The 17,940-nt window shown below is 45.6% G+C and overlaps 1 protein-coding gene across 3 annotated transcripts in view; it reads left to right on the top strand.

Moving 5' to 3' along the window:
• MAZ (MYC associated zinc finger protein) overlaps positions 1 to 17,940 on the top strand; it is a 520,299-nt gene that overhangs the window by 273,358 nt on the left and 229,001 nt on the right. For all 3 annotated transcript variants that reach the window (XM_044086337.1, XM_044086336.1, XM_044086335.1), the window contains exon 4: positions 17,753 to 17,816. In XM_044086337.1, coding sequence (XP_043942272.1) covers positions 17,753 to 17,816 — 64 coding nt within the window. The remainder of the gene's footprint in view (positions 1 to 17,752; positions 17,817 to 17,940) is intronic.

Here is a 17,940-nt window from a genome sequence, read left to right as displayed (position 1 = left end):
ATTCAAGGCTGCATGACTAAGAGGTACAAAAATGAGCATTACTCGTCAATTTTGAAGTAACAAAATGCATGTATTTGCTACTTCTGATTTGGACTGATAGCACTGAAAGGGTCTGCCTAATGGACTACTGCAGTCTGAAAAGTTTACATAACTCCCAAAATGCCTTGCAGTTAAGGGAGCTTCTGATGTAAGAAAATTTTGGAGTGAGGGTAGTAAAACTTCAGCAAATGTTAATTGTGATGGGCTTCTTTGTCCAGATTGAAGTCAAGTAGGGGAAAAATGTGAGTTGTGGATTAGCCATATTTTTCATTGCTGTGTTTGTAACTGTGGAAACTGGAATAAATGTCTTCCTTTAGAGTTTCACAATAGGAACTGTGAGAGTAGAATTCCTGTATTCTTTCTGTTTGTAATGGGAACAGGATCAGCTGAAGGACAGACACATGCTGCCTTTTTCTGAGTTGAGGAGGTATAGGATTCTGGCTCATTTTTCAGGTAATGTGAAAACAGAAATGTTGCATCTCTGAATTTGTCAGTTGTCTAACTTGGAAGTCTGTGGCTGTGCTACACCCGCAACCTGGAACTGAAGTTTGGGGATTGTTTTTCCTTTACGTGTCGCTTTTTTAATATAGCTGGGATAGTTGTATTAGTTGTGTGTTTACTGCAGTGTTATGTCGCGTTTCAGCACTGCATTTTGAGTGGCAGGAGTTGTGTACAGTACTTTGAATGTGGTTCATTGGGGAAAATGCCAAAGGTTTAGAGTGATGCAAGAATGTTTTCATTTTGACTGTGCACATGAATTTACCCCACTTGCTTTGTTGCTGATGTTGCTTGAAAAATGAGATTGCATTAACACAGGAATTGCCTCAAAAGGTGTGTATGTGTAGGATTGAATATGTTGTTTGTATTATAACATAAATGCTTGTTTGATTTGAATGCTGCCTGCTGAGAGAAGTTGGGAGTGCAAATTGTGTGGCAAAACAGTATGGAATTTATATGATATGAAAGCAGAAAAACTTGGAACTGAAAAGTAGAGGGATGCATTTTACTCAGTACTGTTTCCATGTAAACAAAGCTGACGCTATTGTGCCTATTGTGCCTGTGGACGATTGACAGTTATGCGGTTAGTTCCTTCTACACCAGTAGTATAAAGTTCTAATCTTAACTGTTTGAAGATCAGATGTCATTGTGTCACAAGTGGTAGTACATACACTTTTGAATATGAATGTTGTAGCTTCTAATGCCACCTAGGGTCTGAAATCATACTTAAACTACTGACATCAAAGTACAACACGGGGGTGATGCTTTGGGTGTGCTGTTGTTAATTTGGGATGTTAAATTGAGGTCTCTTCTGCCAATCATGGTGCCATTGCTTTTCTGTGAGTGAGTAGAACATCAAAGCGCCTAAGGTGTTGCCATAAAAAAGAGGAGGATGGATTTTCCCAATGTCTTGCCTAGCAGACCGTTCCCAAAAGACTGGTCCACTGTACAGGTATTTTTTTTTTCTTTTAAGAATCTCCTGCATCTTGCCGATTCTTTTTGCAGCATGCTGGAGGTTGTCCTTGAGATGAGTATGTAGGTGAACTTTGCATGGGTTGCAGCCTGTCCTGCACCTCCTGTGCAGTGAAGCAACCTCTGATTCACTGCCCACCTCATTGTTTGCTGAAGTCTCTTTTCAAAGTTTTCGGTCTCCATTGGGAGCTGGGACATCAGATGTGAACCCCGCTGCCCTGACTGAGCTGAGTAGGTGTAAGTCTTACCATTCTAGTCCTCTCCCTTGTTGACTCCTTCATCGCGTGGACTGTTAGTTGAGGCCAGGACATCTAGACCCTAGTAGTGGATTCATCCCTCAAACCACGGAACTGATTGTATGAATTTTATATTTGATGTTTTCTGTGTGACTTGCTTTTATTGTATTCTCATGTCACTGTGCTGCAAATTGTTTTGCCTTTGGTCCCAGTAGGCATGCCTGAAGATGGTTTTTGGTGAATCAAGTCCACTTACCTGCTTGTCATGCATCAAATAAATTAATAAAACATATGCTTAATGAGAAACTTGAGGGAGGGATAAAAAACAGTTTATGTAAGAGAAGAAGTGTGACTGAGAAATACTGCTCCTGAAAAGGGCTAAGAACATTTTAAACCTGTAGTCTGCTAGCATAATTAGTATAAAAATAGAAGAAATGTGCATGTTGGTGATATTTCTGCCCTCCAGCCATCCACAAGACAAGGAAGTTTGACAAAATTCAGTCCCCGATTTTTTTTTTTTGGATGGATGGGGTGTTGCTTACTTTTTACAACCTTATTATGGAACGTGCAAGTCTTGAAAGATATTTACTGAAGAAAGGAGGAAGAGGCCTGATGGTACAGTAGCATGGATGAGGACAAGCACTTGAACCTAGAACAAGAGAGTTTTTAGAGACTTTGCCTTGTTCTACCACTGCTGAACATGGCACTTGTCTTCTGGGCACTCCTGATTAACAGACACGGTAACGGTCATAACTAAGTAGCAGGATTGCTTCTGTTTCTTTTCCTGTTTGCACATTCTTTAAAGTTGTGACTCGGGGGTAATTGAGTCTGTCAGATGTTCATCGTGTTACCCTGCTGCAGTCATCACACTTGGGTTATCCTGTCGTCAGGTGGTCCCGCAGTCGGCCGGATTTCCAAAGTCTTGGTCAGACGTCGGTTGCTATCGCCTCATCCCTGACGTCAGTGCGCCAGGGGTACATATACTGCAACCGACGCCATTATTTTCAGTCTTTCTTGCCGCACGGTGCCCGAAGCAGAAGCAGTTCGCAAGTGCCGGTCGGCCGACTCCTGAGATTGTCGAATTCGAATTTCAGACCGAAGTCTTCTATAAAGCTAAGTACCCCGTTGGGGAAACTTTTCTTGCCTCAAACCGATGTCAGAAAAAGTTAACAATTGTATTTCTTGTGGGAAGCAAATACCTCATAAGGATTTTCATTCTTTTTGCATACCTTGCCTAGGCCCTAATCACGACATCACTTCTTGTCGTTTTTGTGCTAGGTTTAATAAGCGTACTATTAAAAGGCGATTTGATTTCGCACAACACTTTTTTGGTAGAAAATTTAACTATAACATGCCGTCGGAGCTACCAACTACTGGCGTGCACAAAAAACGCAGGGACAAGGGCCGACAGCCAAGGCCTAAACCCGATTCTGAGGCCTCGGTTGATCTGGTCTCCGGTCCTCCGGTTATCAGTGAGGCTCCGACACAGCCCCTGACTACCGCAGTCCTGGAACCCGAGGCCGCTACAGATATTTTGACGGAATGTACTAGGCCGACGCAGCCTTTTACTTCAGGCCCTTCCGACGACATAACTTCTAAGGATGTCGGTGCTTTGGAAACACCATCAGTTTCTGAGGGCGTTTTCAGACCAACTACTCTCACAGTCAAAACGTTTTCTAAGTCTAAGACTCCTTCTAAAGCTAAAAAGACTACACTTCAGTCTCCTGTTCAAGGCCCTATGCCTAAGAAACAGATGCTCAAAATGGCTGAAGATTTGATGTTAAGTTGTCAATCTCGCCTTCATTCTTGCTTGATGGGTTCGGAGCCGATCCTCGGCTCCGACTCGGCACTTGCTTTAGCTCGAGAACTCCTTTTACCAGCTCGAGGCAGCCCCATATCCCATGATGCAAGGCGGTAAGTTCCCAGATCTCGTTTGCCGCTTCGCTTAGGAGGTCTTCTTTTTACCAGCTCCTGGTAAGTTGTTCACATTTGTGATTTTTCAAGCCCCTTTTAGTCTAAAACTAATTTATTGATAGTTTAAGTTTATTTTTCTACCCTTTCTGACAGAAATTCCCTGTCTCTTTTAATTTTTTGTTAGTCAATTTTCCCTATCCCATCCCCCCCCTGTTAGGGTGTGTGTGTTGGTTTTTTATAGAATACCTCTTGGTATTTTGTTTAATTTAATTTTTGACTGGTGTGTCTGTGTGTTGTGTTTTTCGGCACCATGTCAAAGGAGAGGGTCTCAGGTTTTAAGAAGTGTGACTCGTGCTGTCAGAAGATGTCTCTGACAGACGGTCACACTTCTTGCCTGTATTGTCTGGGCCCTCTTCACCTGCAGGACTCCTGTGCTATTTGTCACTCCTTCAGCCAGAGAGTCCTGCAGGAGAGTAATAAGTTGATTCTTAGGGGCCTTCTTAAGCCGGAGGGCTCTCCGGCTAAGTCGGCTCCACCAAAATCAACAAAACCTGCCAAGGCCCAGGCTTCTGTATCTAAGCCTGCGGCCTCGGCTCCGACTCGTACTGAGTCGAGATCGGCTCGGCTGGAGCCGATTCTGGCTTGACAAAGCTTTGGCACTGATGGCTATCGGTGCGAATCTGTATTGTCCGCCGATGTCGGCTCCGATCGGTTCCGACACCCATGTGGCACAGGCATCGGTGTCGGCTCGATCGGCTCCGACACCGTTACTTTGGTGGCTGTATCGGCTCCGGCTGGAGCCGATACATCGGCGTTCTGTCGGCTCCGAAGTCGGCGCCGACAGGATCTATAATATCGGCTCCGATGGCTCATTCCAGGAAGAGGTCGAGGTCTCCTTCCTTGGAGCCGATACTTTCGGCCCGGCTTCGCCTCTTCTATCAGAACGGAGCCATCGGAGCCGATCTTCAAGGTCATCCAGGTTGTCAGATCATGACCTAGAGAGAGTGGTCAGTAGATTACTCAAGTCACAGGTACTGGCCCAAATGTTACACAGTCCGTCTCAGCAGGCGACAGTTGGTCCACACCCCGTTACAGTTCCTCCTTCAACTCTACCCCAGAGCTTGGAGTTGGAGTCTTCGGGCATGGTTACTGCTACGGCTGGAGGACGGATACCCCCTTCTGTTCCTTCAGCCTCTACTCTTATCTCCTCTTCCTTAGAGGGATTCGGTGGTCGGGCTTCCATGGTCTCCTCCGAGGGGTGAGTGGCATCGGACCCTTGTCCGAGCCCGCTCTTCCCCTTGGAGCCTCGGCCTGGTGAGCTCGGCTCCGACATCTGCCTCGGAGACTTCCCTTCGGTGGTCCCTGGAGTTCCTAGCTCTTCGAGCGGGTTCTCTCGGACCTGCCTGGGAGGGGAGCATTCGAGGTGATGAAGAGTGTACTGGCCACTGGTATCAGTCAGCAGTCTGTTCCCGTAGCTCCTCCCTCTATAGTACCTGTTGACATCTCTGCCACTTCTCTTGCTACAGGACCCAGAGATCCTCCGCCTCAGGTTTCCCCATTGGGAATTTCCCCTCTTCCGAGGATTCTCCTGATGTTTGGAGATCCTCCTAGGAAGAGGACTTGTAAGAGGAAGCATGTAGACTCCCGAGTCTGTCACCGGATACTGACTTTGATGAGTCAGAGGGATCCCCTAGATCCCCTCTGAGGATGTCTCCTTCTCAGACATCCTAGAACTTCTGAAACAGAGGGAAACTGGCCCACCAACAATCCCTCTGAGGATGAGTCAGTATACCTAGAGGCGTTTGGATCTCGGCCCTCCACCTCCTGGGTGTCTCCGCCTTCGACCCCCTTATGCAGGTTATTGCACGAAGGCGTGGGCAGCTCCTGACTCTGTAGAGCCAGTCCCTAGGAGGCCTTCTAAATTTATCACTGCCCCTAGTGACAAACAATTCCTTACCAAGGGTGTCCCGCTGATGCCATGGTGGTGGCTGCGGCCACCAAAAGGAACTTGCAGATCCTTCCGTGCCCGTCCATCCTCCTAATAAGGACTCTAGGACCATGGATAGGTGCAAGCGGATGTTTTCCTCAGCGACCTTTGCTATCGTTCGCTGAATTACCTATGTCACTTCACCAGACTCCAAAGAGATATCCTGAAGGAGCTGGGAGAAGTAGTTCAGGATCCTACAGCTGCAGGGGATCAAGAAAGATTGCCGCAGCTAGGAACCCTCAATTCCATTGCTAACTCCTCCATGCGGCTAATATCTTATGCTGCGGATGGAGCGAGTAGAGCCGCAGGCACAGGTGTGGCTCTTAGACGCCAAGCCTGGATGCGGCTATGTGATTTTGCGGATCCCTTTAAGGCTTCCTTCACAAATTCTCCCTTTGATGGGTCAGCTTTGTTTGGCCCTCAGGTGAAGGAAACCTTGACCAGGTGTGAGCAGGACGGCAAGACTCTTTCTGCTGTTGGAGTCCGTTTTCCACCCCTTCTAGGCCTTATCCCAAAGGACAGAAGGGTGGGAAGATGTGGTTCCGTAAATCCCAAGGAGTCACGCCGGATTCACGTGGTCAGTTTACCCCTAGAGGCAGAGGGGTAACAACAACAGACGCGCTCTAGAGGCAGAGGGGTCCGAAGAACCAGGGAAACAGGGAGCCTCTCTCTGATAAGCCCTTTCAGCATCCCTGAGGTGTTGCCCGGCTGTCCCTCCTTGGAGGCAGTCAGGGGAAGATTATCACTGTACCCAGAAGCCTGGCATTCCCTCACTCAAGACAGATGGGTACAGTCGATCATATCCAAGGGTTACATAATTCCTTTCGAGGAAAGTCCCTTCCCCTCAAGTTCCCTTCCAGATGTACCACCCGGTCTAAGGGACATTGCAGAGTTAGAAATCGCAAAACTACTGCAAAAGAGCCATTCAGCCAGTTACAATAGACCATTCAGAGCCGGAATCTACTCAAGGTTCTTTTGGTCCCCAAAAGACGGGAGACTGGAGACCAATATTGGATCTCAGCAGACTCAACAAGTCTGTCAGGAAGACAAGATTCGAATGGTCACTCTTCAGTCAATTCTGCCCTTCTTACAGAAGGACAACTGGATGTGCTCAATAGATCTTCAGGACGCGTACTATCACATCAAAATTCACAGACGCTCCAGGAGATTTCTCCGCTTCGGCTGGGGTCCAGTCACTTCCAGTTCAGAGCCCTGCCCTTTGGTCTCACTACAGCCCCCAGAGTGTTCACCAAATGCATGGCAGTGGTCACGGCTCACCTGAGACGTCAAGGATTCCAGGTGTTTCCGTATCTCGACGACTGGCTCCTGTCAGCCACCACCAGGCATCAGCTTATACAAGCCAGGGATTACACAATAGACCTTTGTTCTCATTTAGGCATCTCAATCAACTTGAAAAGTCATCCTTATCGCCCTGCCAGTCTATTACCTTCATAGGCGCAAACTTAGACACTGTTCGGATGTCAGCTACCCTTACAGAACAAAGAGTTTCAGACATTCAGACTCATGTCAGGATCATTCTGGCCAGCAAGAAAGTACAGGCCAGAATGGTTCTAAAGGTATTAGGTCTCATGGCTGCGGCCATTACTCTTCTTCCACTGGCTCGATTCTACATGCGCCTCCTTCAGTGGATGCTGTTCACACAGTGGTCATACCAGCAACTCCCAATGCGTCACCAGATTCTGGTGACACAGACATGCAAACAGCATCTTGCTTGGTGGATCACATCGTCTCAGGTTCACCAAGGCAGGTGCTTTGTACCCCGTCCCCGATAGCCACTGCCACCACGGATGCCTCCCTGATCGGGTGGGGGGGGTCATTATCAGGGCAGGATGGTTCATGGGACGTGGCAACCGTTCGAGTACCATCTGCACATAAATGTCCTGGAGATGAGAGCAGTGCTTTTAACGTTGCAAGCCCTCAACGACTTTCTTCCCGTAGGGACAATTGCAGTCCACACAGACAACATGTCTGTAGTTTGGTATATCAACAAACAGGGCGGAACCAAGTCCTACCCCTTGTGTCGAGAAGCGCTCAGACTTTGGCAATGGGCGATCTCCTCTCATCGGGTTGTGGTAGCAACGCATATCCCTGGGAAAACCAACATTATAGCGGACAGATTGAGCATAGCTATCCTCATGCCTCACGAGTGGTCTCTCAAGCAATCTATAGCGGAAGAGATTTTTCTGGAATGGGGTCGTCCATGTTGCGATCTTTTTGCTACTCCCCAAAATAGCAAATGTCCAGACTTCTTCAGCCTCTTCCCTCTATCAGGCCATCCCCCCAGAGACGCTCTGACCCAGGATTGGCCCCAGGGACTTCTTTATGCCTTCCCTCCATTTCCTCTGATCCCTCAGGTTATCCAGAAAGCTACCGTTTTGAGAGCCAAATTGATTCTCATTGCCCCTTACTGGCCTCGACAAGTTTGGTTCCCGTTCCTCCATCATCACCTTTTGGTGCAGCCGTGGCATCTGGACCCAGTGCCAGATCTACTGATTCACCAATCCGGTCAGCTGCACCGGTCAATCCCTTCTCTCAACCTCACAGCATGGTTGCTCCACTTCCTTCCTTAGCCAGGCTTCCTTTGATCTCTAACCCAGTTAGAGACATCATAGTAGCTTCACTAAAATCCTCTACCAGGAGGATTTACACAAGCAAATGGAAGCGTTTCTCTTATTGGGCTAAGGCCCAAAATATTGATCCTTTTACTGCCCTGTTCAGGCAGTTCTGGACTTCTTAGCAGAGATTTTTCATGCAGGCTCCTCTTCTTCCACAGTCAGAGTTCAATTGGCTGCTATTTCTAATTTTCATGTCGGGATAGCAGATCATAATATTATGTCCCATAGGCTCTGCAGGGCCTTCTTGAAAGGAATTTTCCTACTAAAGTCTCCAATCAGGAATCCTCCCCTCAGTGGGATCTAAATTTAGTGCTGACATCCTTGATTCTTCCCCTTTGAGCCAGCTGTTTCTTGTTCCCTGAAATATCTTTCTTGGAAAACGTTATTCCTAGTGGCTATTACATCTGCCAGGAGGGTGTCTGAACTTCATGCTCTTCGGTTCGACCCCTATTTGATTTTTCACAAAGACAGAGTATCTTTGAGAACTAATCCATCCTTTTTACCTAAAGTCGCTTCAAAGAACAATCTGAATCAATCCATTGATCTCCTGTATTTTTCCTAACTATTCAGATAGAGCTGAACAAAAGCTACATTATCTTGACGTCCACCGTCAACTTAGATATTATTTGGATAGAACAAAAAAATTAGAAAATCTGATCAACTTTTGTTTCCTATGCGGATAATAAAAAGGCCTTCCTGTTTCTAAAGTGACTTTGTCCAGATGGCTTTCTTGGTCATCACTGAAATTTATACACTCAGGGGAAAACAGCTGTGCTCAAAACCTAAAGCACATTCAACTAGGAGTTTAGCTACTTCTACAGCTTTTCAAGCTAGACTTCCTTTGGACACTATTTGTGCGGCGGCCACTTGGGCCACTCCTCACACTTTTGTTTCCCATTACAAATTGGACTTGGCCTCCAGGGACAGAGCCAGTTTTGGCTCTACAGTCCTCAAGAGTTTGTTCCATTGAGCCACCCAGGATAGAGGTGCTAGGACGGTCCCATCAAGCAAGAATGAAGGCGAGATTGACAACTTAACATTAAGAAGTTATGTACCTACCATAACGTTCCATGTTAGTTGTCTTCTCGCCTTCTTTCTTGACCCTCCCTCCTTCCCCCTGGCCTGGACAGACCTTGTATAAGAAACTATTATACTAAGGACCATTCAGACCTGGTCCTTTTTCCATCTGTAAGTTTCTTCTTCCTTTGGGAAGTATTTTTTGCTTGGTGTTATTGCCCTTTGTCAACAAACGAGATCTGGGTACTTACCGCCTTGCATCATGGGATATGGGGCTGCCTCGAGCTGGTAAAAGGAGTTCTCGAGCTAAAGCAAGTGCCGAGTCGGAGCCGAGGATCGGCTCCGAACCCATCAAGCAAGAAAGAAGGCGAGAGAAGACAACTAACATGGAACGTTATGGTAGGTACATAACTTCTTAATTTCTCTTATCAGGGGTTCACAGCCTCCTCCTGACAAAAGGCCTAGACAAGAGGAAGATTCTGCTTCTTCTGAGCAACTGTCTATTTCTTCGAATTCCTCTGAAGACCAAGACTATTCGTACTCTCCTTATGAAGATTCTGATGCTGAGGACTCTATTCCCTCAGCTTCCCCTCCTGAAGACTACTCTTTTGGGGAAATTTTACACACTATGAGGGAACATTTCCACTGGGACGGTCAGGATTTCTCTGATTCCAAGAAAAGGCTCAGAGAGTTTATTTTACTCCCCCAACACAGACCTCTAGCCATCCCACCTGTTTTGGATATTGTGGATGATGTCTATTTAGAATCCAGATTCAACCCAGACTCTCTACCTCCTGCTCCGTCTAAGCCTGACAGATACTACAGAGTACCTGATTCCCACAAATTTCTTTACAAAAGCCCAGTAGCTGACCTAGAGACTATCTCCCAGGGTCCCAAGGGGGCTAAGGCTTCCATGGCTAAAAACCCAGTACCTTCTGAGAGGGACTCAAGAGCACTAGACAGGTGGGGGAAAAAGGTTTACACCTCAGCCACATTAGCTATGAGAGCACTAAATTGTCAATTTCATATGTTCAAGTATCAGCAGTTTCTAATCTCTCAGTTAAAACAAAAGATAACCTCCCTTCCCCAACAATCTGAATTGAAAGAAGTACAGGATTTGTTGCACGCCACCGAGCAGGTGGGCAAACATACCTTACAATGTGGGTTTGATTCTTTGGAGGCCTCCTGCAGAGCAGCTGTCACTGGATCAGTTATACATAGGCATGCCTGGTTAAAGGAACAAAGTCTACCTGATCATGTCAAAGCAAAACTACTGGATGCACCCTTACAGCAGGATGTTTATTTTGGAGTTAAAGCAGAAGAAGTGCTAAAGAAAATGGAAGATAAGGCGAAATCAATGCAGACAGTCAAAGATTTCCTACAGGTACAACCCCCCTCGCTTCAGCAGAAACTGGCCAACAAAAAATTGGTCCTTTCCAGCCACTGACAGACCTCAGAGGGGTAAACGCAGGCGCCCAAGGGGCAGAGAACAACCACAAGCCCAGTATAAACCTCACCAATGGGGCACTCCAACCCAGAAAGGAGGAGAAGACAGGTCTCAACCCACCAGAAGGCAAACTCAATGACTTGCACCTCAACTGGTCAAACAAAGCTCTTTTGTTAGCCCCCTTGGGGGGGGAACTAGCACTTTTTGCAGACAACTGGCACATGGTCATAAAGGACAAATGGGTCCTTGACATAATTTTATGAGGATACAGATTCCACTTTCACACCTTGCCAATGAAAAGAGGAATGCCAAACCTGCCACAAAATCAATGGGCAGAGGCTCAAAAACAAATTACAGCTCTCATGGCCATGAGAGCCATTCAACGGGTACCGATTCAAGAGCAAGGCCAATGATTTTACTCAAGGCTCTTTCTAGTACCCAGAAAGGACAATGCTTGGAGACCAATTCTGGATCTTTCAATTCTAAACATTTACCTACAAGTCCCAAAATTCAAGATGCTAACACTACAGCAGCTACTTCCCATGTTGGGCAAGGAAGCATGGCTGGTAACATTGGACCTCAAGGAGGCATACCTGCATGTCCCTATCAGACAAAGTTGCAGAAGATACCTCAGTTTCATTGCAGTTTCAACCCATTACCAATTCTCTGCACTGCCCTTTGGCTTATCTACTGCGCCCAGAGTTTTCACAAAATGCCTGGCACTAGTAATTGCATACTGCAGACAAAGAGGAATTCAAATATATCCATACCTGGACGACTGCCTCATCCAAGCAGAAAGAAAAGACATTCTCTTACATCATCTGGCTTTTGTGAAGCATCTACTAAATTGTCTGGGGTACACAGTAAACGAAAAGAAGTCAAAACTATTACCCTCACAAAAAATGACATTCCTGGGTGCCAGCTTGAACACAACGGCCCAGAAGGCTTATCTTTCACCAGACAAACAACTACAACTGACTCAATATTTCAAGACAATGGCAACAAAGACCCAATTAACTGCAAGAAAAATTCTGCAGGCTTTGGGCTTCATGGCATCTTGCATTCTGATAATACCATTTGCAAAACTGCATATGAGGAAATTACAGTGGTACCTAAAAAGTGTATGGTCTCAACACAGCCACAGCTTGGACACAGTGATATCTCTCATTCCCTGCCTTCAACAGGAATTTCTATGGTGGGCACAGGCATGTCACCTCAACAAGGGTCAGCCTTTCACTTTGCCACCAACCAGGCAAACTATCACAACAGACGCCTCAGACTATGCCTGGGGGGCACACATGGCAGGGCAATGCATTCAAGGCCTATGGACTGCAGAACAAAGAAAACTGTACATAAATCAAAAAGAGATGCTAGCTGTACAGAAAGCTCTGACAGCCTTCAAGGATCTTCTACATCCAGGACAACTTGCAATAAAGACGGACAACACCACAGTAATGTGGTACATAAACAGACAAGGGGGCACACATTCCTACCCTCTTTGCAGGCAAGCAATAATCTTATGGAACACAGCTCTGGCCTACCAAGTCCAGTTACAAGCTCAATTCCTGCCAGGACAGAAAAACACATTGGCAGACGACCTAAGCAGAAACATCAAAGATCCCCATGAGTGGAAGCTAGACCCACAAATATTTACAATGATAACTCAAAAATGGGGCCTACCAAATATAGACCTGTTTGCCAGTCCTCAAAACTACCAACTGACAAAATTTTGTACAAGGACATTCCACCAGCAAGCTTGGAAAGTGGATGCTCTCTCCTTCAGTTGGAAAAACCTGACAGTATATGCCTTTCCTCCATTACCTCTTCTCACAAAGGTTCTTTTGAAGGTCAAAAAGGAGAAACCTCGACTGATTCTCATAGCCCCAGACTGGCCACGCCAGCATTGGTACCCGCTATTGAAGAATATGGCTCACAGCCCACCATGGATATTGCCTAAAATACCTCATTTGCTCACGCAGCAAAACAAACAGATTCTACACAACCAGCTAAAAACCTTAAACCTGGCTGCATGGCGAATCTTTTAAACATCCAATCAGCCCCTCTTTCACAAGCAGTTCTGGATGTTATTCTGGAAGCCAGGAGGCCAATCACCAGGAAGGCTTACTCGGACAAATGGAAAAGGTTTTCTGCCTGGAACCAAGCTAAAGGCCAAGACACAACTCAGCCTCATATGCCTCACGTTCTGCAGTATTTAGCAGAGATGTTGCACAAAGGACTTTCCTTCTCCTCTATTAAAATCCATGCTTCAGCTATTTCAGCTCACTATGACACGAATCCAACTTTATTTTCACATCCTCTTCTAAAGCAGTTCCTCAGAGAGGCAAAAAACATTAGACCACCTAGAAGAGCTCCTACACCAACATGGGACCTCAACTTTGTTCTGGAAAAACTAACGTTACCTCCCTTTGAACCAGCTTTCTCTGCAGACCTTCATTTCCTATCTTGGAAGACTGCCCTGCTCCTGGCAAGAACTTCTGCTAGGAGAGTCTCAGAATTACAGGCACTAATGGCAGTGGAACCTTTCCTCATTTTCCATCAAGACAGAGTTTCTCTACGAACTAATCCTTCCTTCATGCCTAAGGTGGTTTCCAGTGTAGCTTTAAATCAAACCATCCATCTACCCACCTTCTTTCCCAAACCACAGAACAAAGGTGAGAGACTCTTGCATTCCTTGGACATTCACAGGCAACTTCGTTACTACTTGGACAAAACTAAGGCTTTCAGAAAAACTGACCAGCTCTTTGTATCCTATGCTACAGCTTCTCAAGGGAGGGCTATACCTAAACAAACCATTTCTAAATGGATAGGCCATTGCATACGGTTCTGTTATACCCATCATGGGAAACCAGTTCCTACTACCATTAGATCCCACTCTACCAGGGCAACAGCTACCTCTACAGCCTTTCTCAGAGGGGTCCCTACCAAGGAAATTTTAGAAGCTGCAACTTGGAGTTCAGTACACACCTTCACCAAACACTATCACCTACCTCTTTATTCTAAGTCCAGGGCAGGCTTTGCCACTGCAGTTCTGCAGGGCCTCATTGCCTCCACTAACCCTCTATGATACCTCCACCCTGCCTTAGCTTTGGGACTCAACCCAAGTGTGATGACTGCAGCAGGGTAAAACGATGAACATAGTACAGTTTTGTACCTACCATAAATGTAGATGTTCGAGTGTTCACCCTGCTGCAGTCCAGGTTACCCTCCCTCCAACCCCTCTGATCTTTTGGCTAAATCTCTGCTATACCTTACTGATGTGTTTGCTTATAGCTGAAGGGATTTTGTGTTTGTACAGTGTTCACACCATTTGGTACTAATTTTGATCACCTTTCTGGGGGCACCTGACATCTGGGGCAAGAAAAACTGAAGATAATGGCATCGGTTGCAGTATATGTACCCCTGGCGCACTGATGTCAGGGATGAGGCGACAGCAACCGACGTCGGACCAAGACTTTGGAAATCCGGCTGACTGCGGGACCGCCTGATGACAGGATAACCCAAGTGTGATGACTGCAGCAGGGTGAACACTCGAATGTCTACATTTATGGTAGGTACAAAACTGTACTTTTCCCAAACTGTCTTATGACCCTTTCTGGGGGGATTCCCCTTGCTTCTTGGTGAGCTGCATGATTCACTCTGTTTTCTCATTAGTTTACTTCTATAGGGGAAAATTGTTGGCAGCGAGCAGTGGTATCCCGTGGTGTACCGCCTATGCCATTCTGTATTAACATTTTATTGTTTCTGCACACTTGCTCTGATATATTTGAAGTGGGTGAATGTAAAAGGGATAAGGAATTGGATAGAGTGGGAGTTGATTTGCCTAACTGATATTTAGTTTCATAGTATAGTACTAGGCTATCTGCCCTGGAGCATTTGTAAGCCTAGCCATAGTGATGTGGCTTTTGCCACCCCTTGAAATGGTACAAAAATGTACAGAATAAATCTAGAATACTGTGCCTCTGTCTAGTAGTGACACAATGAAGGTCCCCTTATATAATAGAATTAGTTTACTGTGCCCCTGTCTAGCAGTGACACAGATGTGACCCCTGGGGTAAACTTACGATCTCCCATCCACTCATCAAGATTTCTCTTGAAAGAGAGTTAGTGAGGGGCTCTGCCTATCTGAACTGGGATCCTGTTCCAAAGCATGGGAAGCCTCTGGGTTATGAATCTATCCCTCCAGCATGTCCTATTCATACTTGTGCCGAGGTTTAAGTCTTTAGGTCTCGTGGTCCTGATGGATTTGGATTTTTTGAGGTGGAGCATGTCCATCAGATCCTGATTGGACATGGCCTTGTACGTCAGGCAGTGATCACCTCTGAGCAGGCGGTATGCTACTGAATAGAGCTGAAGTTTCTTTAGTCTGGCAGAATAAGACATATGTTGGAGACCCTTGATCCTTTTGGTGAGGTACATTTGTGGTCTCTCCAGCTGTTGCAAATGCCGGGTGAGGTACATACCAAATGGGGCATTGTACTCAATCATGGGTCTGATGAGGGAGGAATATAGGGGTACAATGACATCCTTGGATCTGGATGTGAATCCCTTCATGATGAGGTGTGCAAGGTAGAATGTTTTTCTAACCACTTTGGTAACGTGGGTGTCAAATGAGAGGTCGCTGTCTACTTGGGTCCCTAGGTCTCTGATTACTTTTTCCGTACTCAGTGGGTTGCTGTCTATGTGATAATTTGTGGGTACTTTGTTTTTTCCAAAAGGGATGACTATACATTTTTTGGCATTTAGTTTAAGGCCGTGAGTACGGCACCAGTTGTCCGTTTCAGTGACGCCTTTTTGTAGGATGTGTGTGTCTGCTGGTGTATCGACTATGGCGCCTAGTTTGCAGTCATCTGCGAACTTTGTCAGCCACAGCCCTCCCATGTTTGCTTTAACATCTGAGAAATAAATGCCGAACAAGAGGGGTCCCAGGACAGATCCCTGTGGGACACCACTTGTGACTGGCTTTGAGTCTGACATTGCTCCAGCGATTTTAACTTTATGGGTTCTGTCCTTTAGCCAGTTTGTAACCCATCGAGTGACATAAGGGTTTACTTTTAAGCTGTTTTAGCTTATCTATGTTGCCTGAGTGGGGTATTGTGTCGAAGGCCTTAGCCAAGTCCAGGTATGCTGTATGGACTGCTTTGCCCTCATCAATGGCTCTAGTGACTGTTTCGAAAAAGTCAACCAGGTTTAAAAGGCAGGATCTGCCCTTTACAAAGCCGAACTGGGTGGGGTCAAGTGTCTGTAGGTCCCCTATGTCTCTGTTTGAGTTCCATAATGATTTTTTCCATAGCTTTGCAGACCAGGCTAGTTAAGCTTATGGGGCGGTAGTTTCCAGGGTCTGTAGAGGCACCCCCTTGTGGAGTGGGACCACTGTTACTTTACGCTAGTGTTCAGGTACATATCCCAAGTAAGGCTAAGGTTAAATAGCATTTTTATGTGTGGGTTTAGCTCCTCTTGGAGTTCACGTAACACGCACCCGGGATACCGTCAGGTCCCATTGATGCTGCGTTTTTGCTTTGTTTAGGCGGTTCTCACTTGGTCATCTGAGATGACAGGAGATTACATTCAGCTGGGATAAGTATTTCTTCTTTTGGGGGTGAAGGAGGAGAAATTTGCACTGAACCTGTCAGCCAGAATGTTAGCAATATCTGTGGGTTCAGTGTATTTTTGTTGTTGTGAACCAACTCTGAGCATATCTGAGGGTTTCTGCCCAGGTTTCTAACATAGCTGAAGAAGGCTTTGTGGTTATCTTTAGTGTCCTTAGCGATTTTTCTCTCAAAGTTTGCCTTGGATGTTTTATGAGAGAACGTAGTTTTCTGCTAATGTTGATCAGAGATGTCTTCCCTTCATGGGATTTCGCTCTGATGTGCAGTAGCTTCCTTCTTTTGTTATACAATTTGTTTATGGCTGAGGTCCACCAGACAGGACGCTTACATTTGGTGGAGAGGGACTTGGATTTGTTTGGGATTGCATGATCCATGCATTCTTGGAGATGTCCATAGAAAGCATTTGTGAAGGATTCGGCATTGTGGGATGTGGTATCCACTGGCACAGTGGGCTTAAAGGATACCATCTCAGTCTTAAGAAGAGTGAAGTCTGCTTTTGAGAAGTTTTTCACTGTGGTCTTTTGTGCTGGGGGTGGAGGTGGGATATGTATATCCAGGGTGATTAGTTTGTGGTCAGATCTCACTAGTGAGGGGTATACTTCCGGTGTGGAGCATTTTGTCCCCATGTTTGTGATGATTTTGAGGATTACTCTTTCTTGTCCCCTCTGGCCTCTGCCAGGGCTCACTGGTTATTGATGAATGTTGTAGCTAGGCAATGAGTTTTCCTTTGTTTAATGATGGCATGTCAGAACAGCTGTATTGCTGCTGTGTGGAGACTTGCCTGAATTTACAGTGGTAAAATTGAGTAGTTTGACTGAAGTCCACAATTGAAATTTATCCCGTTATGTTACAGCTGCCAGGGAGAGTGCACTGTCTCCTGAACTCTGACTGTAAAACCTTGTAAGGCATGCATAATCCATTATTAAGGCAGACTGGCACTTTTCTAGTACACTGATGACAAATTCCTGTTTAACTGGAGCAGCCATCTTTTCTTATAATAATGCTGTTTTGTTAAACACTGTAAAGTGCTACATAGATAAATGGTAACATTTATTTTTTTTTTGCTATTAAAATTTGTAAATCAGGTATCCTATGTTCATTTGTATGTCTGACCTTGTTTTTTGTAGAGCATGCCAACAACATAAACATATTCTGAGTATTGACAGTGGTGGTGGAAACAGTGTATAGATTTGAAAATGTCTCTATAAGAAGTGTTTGGGATTTATTTGCCATGATATCTTGGCTGGCATAACAAATGAGGGAAAAAGAAAAAAATCTATTAATTTTTTTTCTTTAACTTGGGCCCACTTCATAATTTTGATATTGCATTAAGACATTAATTATTATTTTTGCTTTGTGTTTTTTCCAATTTTTCTTAGGCCAGATCACTTGAACAGCCATGTTCGTCAGGTCCATTCTACAGAGAGACCCTTCAAGTGCCAGGTAATACATTTTTTCTTTATTTTTTTGCTCACATGCTTGCAAATCATCAGGCTGTCACCTATCAGGCAGCACTTGTTTGTTCTCCTGTGTGATAGAAGTACTTAGTACCATGAAGGGGGTTTCT

Source organism: Protopterus annectens, chromosome 10.part0 (assembly GCF_019279795.1).
Source record: "Protopterus annectens isolate FY-2018-M chromosome 10.part0, PAN1.0, whole genome shotgun sequence".
In the NCBI taxonomy this organism is placed as follows: domain Eukaryota; kingdom Metazoa; phylum Chordata; order Ceratodontiformes; family Protopteridae; genus Protopterus; species Protopterus annectens.
Note: the sequence above shows the minus strand (reverse complement) of the source record. Positions and strands in the feature narration are given on the sequence as shown.